The sequence below is a fragment of the Capsicum annuum genome, chromosome 12 (genome assembly GCF_002878395.1).
Source record: "Capsicum annuum cultivar UCD-10X-F1 chromosome 12, UCD10Xv1.1, whole genome shotgun sequence".
Lineage (NCBI taxonomy): Eukaryota > Viridiplantae > Streptophyta > Magnoliopsida > Solanales > Solanaceae > Capsicum > Capsicum annuum.
In genome coordinates, this window is record NC_061122.1 from 58,859,517 (window position 1) to 58,867,932 (window position 8,416).

General features: G+C 30.0%; 1 protein-coding gene across 1 annotated transcript; it reads left to right on the forward strand.

Moving 5' to 3' along the window:
• The first annotated feature begins 703 nt into the window (after positions 1 to 703).
• LOC107849256 lies at positions 704 to 1,427 on the forward strand. Its single transcript, XM_047401582.1, has 3 exons — positions 704 to 1,054; positions 1,150 to 1,162; positions 1,312 to 1,427. The coding sequence occupies exons 1-3, from the start codon at positions 704 to 706 to the stop codon at positions 1,425 to 1,427; spliced, it is 480 nt and encodes a 159-aa protein (XP_047257538.1).
• Positions 1,428 to 8,416: the final 6,989 nt, after the last annotated feature.

An 8,416-nucleotide genomic window follows, 5' to 3' on the forward strand; every position in this document is an offset into this window, starting at 1 on the left:
ATGAAAGCCTGACGCGCAAAAGAGAAGGCGACTGTGATGCTTAGAGGTGGACCACTAGATGGCTATTAAAAAATGCCCCGTTATATTTATATGCTGAACCAAGTGTATCCGCAATCGCACATTCGGATGCATAAAACAGTAGATAACGAGTTTAAATACTTGTTTATTCCATTGAGTGTTTTGAATTTTGTCAACTTGTTGTAGTTGTTGATGGAGCTCATTTAAGCGGTCCATACGAAGGAACCTTTGTATCGACAAACACATTAGATGGTGCAGTTATTGTGCGTTCATATTTTACTATACTCTTTTATTGTTTTGTTGTTTACTATGTATTGTATAAGCTTATACATTAAAGTTTTATGTATAATAATTCATCAAGCTGCTAAAATTAGCAACTTTATCGTTGACATTTTTTTTCATTGTTTTTCTTGTGTCTTTTATATTTAGGTTATATTCTTTCATTAACTTACGGTGTTGTTGATTCGGAGAATGAGAATGCGTGGACTTGGTTTTTTCAATAGTTTAGAGAGGCATGTAGTGAACGAGACAACATATGTGTTGTATCAGATAGAAATAAAAGTATCATAAATGGTGTAAGCATTGTTTATCCTAATGTCCCTCATCTAGCATATATTTGGCATTTATGGAAAAACGTTTCCACCAATTTTAGAAAAAAAATAGACTTAGTTACCTATATTATTCCATGGCTAAAGCTTATAGAAAAGAAGATTTTGAATATATTATGTCAAAGGTTGCTAAGATTGATCAAAGAGTTAAGGAATATCTGGAGGATGCTGGGTATGAAAAATGGTCTCGGTGTCACTCGCCTGTAAATAGAAGTAGAATGATGACCTCTAATATAGACGAATGTATTAACGGTTTTTTGGTTGAAGCTAGAAAACTTTCTATTTTAGGTTTCCTTAAAGAAGTTAGAATTTTATTTGTCGCCTGGAATGGTAAGAAAAACGAAATTGCATCTTCCACCAATACAACTCTTGAGAGAAGATTTGAAGAAATACTGACTCTTAATAGGGTTAAAGCTTTGTGGATGACGGTATGTATTATAATAATTAATAAACAGAAACTTTATTTTTCATTGATTATATATTCTTATTTTATCATCTATACTAAATATGCATTTTCTAACAGGTTAAGCCAGCAGGTAGTTATCTTTATTGCGTATATGATTCGGGACGAAGATACATTATTATGGACATTATTGCTCTGAATTGTACAGGCCAAACACCATAGTCAAAACATAGGAACTCCCGATAGTTCCAATGCCAGATAAGAAGGATTGGAATGTTCCAGCTTTTGTTGATGATGAAGAAGTTTTGCCGCCCAAATATAGAAGACCGCCTGGTAGTCCAAAAAAAGAAAGGCATTTGAAATTAAGTGAATCACTATCTTCAAGTTCAAACCGTTGAGGTAAATGCGGATAAGCTGATCACAATCGAAGGACTTGCGGTTTCTTTTCAAAGGACTCATGATGAAGATAATATATTTTTCTATATGATGAAGCTTTGAATCATTTTATTTGGATAAACATTTTTATTAGATTTTGTTGGAATGCTGGAACAACTAATATTAAAAATTTTAATTGTTATTTGATTTTCACTTCTTTAATGAATGTTTTGTATTATAAGAACATTTTGAAGCATTTTTCATATATCATATTTCATAAACATATTACTTGTAGTTATAAGTGATGGGTATATTTAGTATGTAACCTGGGAACTATTACATTAATCAATTGTTGAAATATAATCTGTAGCAAACTGTTATACATTTATAGTTAATGTGTAAGAAATGTATAATTAAGTGTTATACGTTTTTTAAATGTATTATGTTAGACAAAATAATGTCATTTAACTGACTTTATTTTTTTTTAAAATAACATCAGATGAAATATAAGAATCATGTTTTATGTGTATGATTACACATTAAAACATTTTAGTAAAATATATGTTTTTCATTTATGAATATATAATATTAGATTATACATTTGTATCAATGTATGAAACAGTATAATACTTCATAAAAGTGAATGTTGTAAACTATCTTTGTAATTTTATTCCCCAAAAAATGTATGATAACACGTATTATGTTATGTATTACATATATTTAAATGTATTAGATATTAGTTCAATATATTTTTAACTTATAAGAAAATGTACATTACTGCAAATCATTGTTTGAAAAATAAGAAGACATCCATAAAATGTGCATTAACATCCAGAAAGTAATCTTGGAATTGTTTAACGTCAAACACAAGATTAAGAATTAGTTCTTTCAATGTCGACTATTATTAAACATTTCTACTCTAAAGTAACAATTTCACTAGCATCAATTTCTTCGAGAACACTATTTCTTGGCCGAGGCGGATCGTCATTATCACTCGTGTACCCTTCATTTGTATTTTTCACTCCATAATGCCAGAGTAATGAAGCATAGCGTGCACGTTGACTTGCAACATCAAATCCACATGAATGAACTTGCTGCTCTTCACTTAAAATTTTTGCATTTGCACACACAAAGACGCCACAGTCCCTGATTTCAAAAAATAAAAAATGAAATAATAATCAATACATTACTTATAACATCGTTATACATGAAATTTTTTTTTAATTTACTTACAAACTATCAGACGCTTGTTGTGGAAAATTTTAAACATAGTCAACATCAAATAGGATTTCATTGACAAGACCAATTTGCTGAGCAAGCTTTCCTTTGTACACTTCAAGTGTTGGCCAGTCAGTTCGCTCGATTTTTTCATAAAAGTCATTTCCTAACAAGTAAGTAGGAAGCATCACTAAAATCTTTTGTATTTCAATTGGGGATTCCTTTTTCCTTTTATTTGACAGTGAGTCATACATACGTATCAATCTTTCCTTCAAGACAATCATAGCCAATACCCAGTGAAATTTTTTTTCGTAGTTAATTGAAACATATACCTCATCAACCATGTACCATGGTAACCCAACATGAATACAAAATCCATTAATTATATTTGCAATAGCATCTTTATTCTTTGCCACCATAATTGATTCTGCATAATCTTGTTGCATGGACAACTTAACTGCCGGTTCCATTGGATAATATCGAGTATTTGTCTTCTCAACATATTTTTTAAAGAAGAATCTAGTCGTTGTATATCTATAATTATCACCCAGTTGAAGCTTTAATTTCTTTCTCAAGTAGTAGAAGATCACATCTAAATGCTACACGTGAAAACAGGGTAACAAAGTAAAAAATTTAATTAACCAATAATTAATACATAGAGGATATGGTGTTAATATGATGTTTCTAACAATAACAGGTGTTACATGTTATTATACATGACATGTTGATTAAAGGTGGTTATCTAATAATGAAAAAAACTGCATGTATGATATTTTTTTATACATTGGCTCACATGTATGATAAATATTTGACTATGTTAGGCACTATTAGTACAACATGTTAAAATGTACAAAAATAAAATAAAACATTGAACCTAGAATATTAGTATTTCAGACTACATTACAAAACTAGACTTCAATAAAATTTAGAGCATATTGTAAAAGTAACAGAAGCTGTAAGTTGTCAGATTTATGTTATGGTGTTGTAGAAAATCAACTATCAGCAAAAGGACTCATGTTATGGTTCATATTTAGATTAAGTTACCTCATCGTTTCAGCATGTCTTGTATTTGTACATCAAGTAAAACCAATTCTTGGACTACAAGTGTGCAACGATAAAGTCCAATTATGGCTAACCTAATGCCGAAGCATTTACTCGATAGTGGTTGTCCGTTTCTTTCCTGAAAAAAAATCATTCATTACACATCACAAATATTTATGATGGCATATTATTGTTAGGAAAAAAGAGAATACCAAATTTCTTAGTTGACAGAATGAGTTTTTAGTAATCCTACAGCAATACACTGGGAGTAATCGATCATCAATTCATTCGGCAAATCTTGGTTAATGGTGTACCCATCAAAAGCATACTTCAGCTTATCCTCTTTATCAGAATCGCCCGAATCCTTAGAGCCAAAACCATATTTTGTAATGTACGGTGACCTTAAAACCCTGGACTTCTTTCTTTCCCTTTTGGCAGGTGTTTTAGCTTTTGAGGCTTCAAGCTCCTGAACCTGAGCATCAGGGAAGTCAGGTGAAATTTGACTGTCCAAAAGGTTCCATTGGCTTTTGGTCATTTTATTTGAAGCACCAATATCTAATGACTTTGTAATCAAAGGTGCTGATAGACCAAATAAAATTGAGTCTACAGTTGTCTGAATTAAATTAGTTATTGTCCCACCAACTTCATCCTACGTGAACACAAAAGGATATGTAATGTATAAATTCAATATCAGAATTTATAACTATATTAATGCTTATGACTTTTATGTCTAAGGTGAACGATACTTGTTATTACATATTACAGTAAATGTAATTCTACATTTATAATGTTATTCATTCATTTATATAGAATAATTAGTACTCTGGTACAATTATCTTTACACTAAAGACACCAGTGCATAACCAACAATTTTTAGTACAGTTAGTTAATGTCCTTTCAAAATTACCATAATCAAAATGTTTATGTAATGAGTTATCAGGAAATCATGATCAACCAATGTTTAAGTAATTGTAAATAACATACATATGTATGAAGATATTCATAAATAACATGTATTTTGTTGAAGAAAAAAATAGTATGATTAATGTATAACTGATGATTATACATTCGAGATAATATATGATGAAAATTAAACTGTCCAAATTTAGTACATAACAAATATTAGGGAGGAAAAAAAATACCAGCAACTCCTGTTCTTTAAGAATATGTTGCTTATTGAATTCATCATCACGAGACTTGTCTATATCATTGAGTGATCCCTTATGATAATCTTCATGTTGTATTAAAAAGAAATAATATTTGGTTTTTATATGGTAGTTATGTATAGTTATAGTTACACTACAACATAATTTACAAAAAAGAACCTGCATATCCTCCTTATATAAACTCTCATGTTTGTTCGATTCGTCTTCTTGACTTTGTTATTGTTCATCAATTGTCTCTTCCTATATAACACGAATAATCTGAATGTATGAACATGTCATCAACGTTAGAAAAAATATAATGAAATTTTATTGTTATACCTGTGATTGCTTTTTTCCTTCATTTTTCAATGCTTTGACGACCTCAGTAGGTATTTTTGATATTAGTGTAACCAGCTCAACAATTTTTTCAGCAAACTTATAACATAAAAAAAATTTTTTAGTAGAAATACATCATGCTTTTAGAAAAAAAATTATTAAGAAAATTAACTTACACATTATTTGATGTAATTCTTTATTTCATCACCATCTAAACTTGATTTAGAAGTCTCTTCTGGCTGGGTAGAAGATGAAGAAATGGACTTGTGCTAGTGACTCTGAGGAGACACACCAATTTGACCTTTGTCTGCTGCATCCGTTTGGGTTTCACTATATAAATCAGACACATGATATACTGGACGATAACGTGTAGATGTATGATCATCCATCACCGCTGGACTATCTTACTAAAAAATCACAGTCTTTCTTCTCTTCAAAAGTTGTTCAGGTGATTTAGGCAAAGCTAAACCAACCTTTATAAGGATTTCCCATGGTGGTATAGTGCTGAAATTACCAAGTTCTTCAGCAATGGTACCGACACACTATTGAAATTTATCTGTTGTCCTTTTCAACGTTTCAGTAAGGAATGTTAAAGCATAAGTTGTTGGATCAAATGTCTTAAAATCTATTGAAAAGGACAACTCCAACCTGCTAACTTCTTCATCTGTAGGTTATATATTCTTGTACGAATACTATAAAGAATAATTTCAAAATAAAATATTTACACATAAATAAAACGGCTTGAACAAATAAATTAATTACAAAGTTAAATAATTACCTTACTGAACATGCTAGACATAAAAGACTTGTACTTAGGCCTTATACACTTAACAGACCAGTTTAGTATTCTTGGGATTAAGTTTCTGTAACGGACAATAGTTTTTTATTCTACTTCGGAGTAGCACTCAAACATCAAAACATTTAGAGCGTGCAGCATTCCACCCAATGAATATAACTGCTTTTTGATATTTAAATCCTGCTGTCAGGAATTTATTAACTTTTCAAATGTGACCTTCCCCCATGGAAAGTGAATGTACCGGCCGTCCTTGACTATCTGAAAGTGTACTACACTGATTGGTTCTTTCTTATGCTTAGAAAACATGAATGTATGAACAAAGAACATTATCTCCAGGTTCAGAGCATCTTCAGCATTATTAAAGTTTCCCATCTTTACACGTGTTATCAGTTTTGATCTAGTTATTACTCCTTTATTATCAGGAAAATACCTTAACATCAATGCTGATTTTGATGATGAAGTATACATATAATAATTAATATTAACGGTACACTTAAGACTGATAATAATGACAAATTCAAGACTGATAATAATGACAAATTCAAGTATTGTAAATTTGAGAATTTCCCCTTGTACTTAAACATGAAGCTCATCCTTATTATCCTGCTGAATTTCAAGCATAAGGAGACATTTTGAAATCTCTCCTATCCTGTGCACTATGGCAAATTCAGAAATATCCCAAAAATCGTATTTCTAAATGCTCCTAAAATATCCTCTCTAAAATATTCCTTTATATCTTCACCAAAATCACAATTACAATAGCTCCTCATATGCAATGGGTGTGGTGGGACTTTGTCAATTCGGTATTTTATGCCTTGAAAAAAAACTCTACCATAATTAGCTAATAGATACACATTGAATGATGGTCATTTATATATTTAAAAAGTAAATCAGATCCACATTAAACAACTGTTAGTCATGTATGAGTTTAACTTACATATTTACAAATAAACTGCATTAATGTATGATAAAATCAGACCAATATATACACTAGAGTAACACATGTATGAGGTTAACTTATACATCTCAAAATTAAGATAAGATATCAGACATGTATGATGGTTACTTATTCATTAACAAATAACTTGCATTAATGTATAATAAACTCAAACCCTAACCACTATAGAGTTACAGATGTATATGGGTAACTTATACATCTAACAATTCATATTAGACTCTAAAATAAACTACATATAAACATGTGTGAGGGTACCTTATACACCTAAAAATTTCAATCAAGACCATAATTGAATAGCATATACAAATATATGATGGTTATGTACACATCTAACAATTAATATTAGACAAAACATAAACAACAATTACACATGTATGAGGGTAACTTATACATCTCAAAATTAATATCAGCTTTATTAATCGAATGTATAACCTATATAAAAATTTTGCAGAACAACTACATTATACATTACTGTGATGAACAAACAAATGTATCATGTCATACTATACATATGTCAAATTATACCTAAACTCATAATAAATACCTTCGGAAGACGTGGTCGGACGAAATCATCAAACTTCTTTTTTACTTACTTTTGAACTAGACTTCTTCGATTTAGAAGCGGACTTATCCCTCAATTTCTTCATTGTAATAGGGTCGTTTCTGTGCTTTAGCAATTCTCTGTGAATTTTGGATCCTGTTCATCAAATGTACTAGGAACAAATCCAAGTGGAATAACTTTTTCATTTGAATCTAACTAAGTAATTCCTAAACAAAAACTTGGAGGATAACCCATTACTAATTAACACTATTTTGACTTAATAGTAGTGTTAAATCGAACTAGAAAACAATAAAATCAAAGATCTAACTTGTACTATATGAAAAATAACGAAAAAAATGAACTACTGAACTTGAATATAATTGAACAATACCGTAATTTGAACATGTAAACAAACAAAAAATGGAAAACCCCTGATTTGGTAAAGTTGAAAAAAAAAAATTTAAAAAATTAATGAAGTAAATTATTAAAAAACAATAAAATCTTGATAACTTACAATTAGATAACTACTAGATAGAAGTTACTTCAATTTTGCCGTAAAAGATGGGCTTCAAAAATGGCGTAAAAATTGGATTGATAATGGGAGCAGTATCCAGTAAAAAACGGAAGCCAAAAAACGGTGTTTACATGTATAATATTTAGGAGAGAGAAATTACCAAATAAGGAGATTTTTATAATTATTTTGAAATTTTTGTAAATATTTTATCAATTTGGGATTTAATGTAATTATATAACTTTAATTTGTGTATATATGTAATTTTTATTTAAATTTTCCTATCCTAATATAAGTCTTTTGGACCTTTGAAGTTAATAACACGTCCAAAGTTTATTCAGCCTCTGAGGCCCCAAATAAATTTTGAGATTTTTAGTCTCAAGTTCAATGTAATCTGCCGACTGCTTCCAAATTTGGATTTTTGGCCAAATGAAATTCTTTAACCTTTTTAAAAGTCATTGTTGCT

Excerpts from the sequence above, each read along its gene's own strand:
- LOC107849256 (XM_047401582.1), top strand. The coding sequence starts at position 704 with ATGGCTAAAGCTTATAGAAAAGAAGATTTTGAATATATTATGTCAAAG.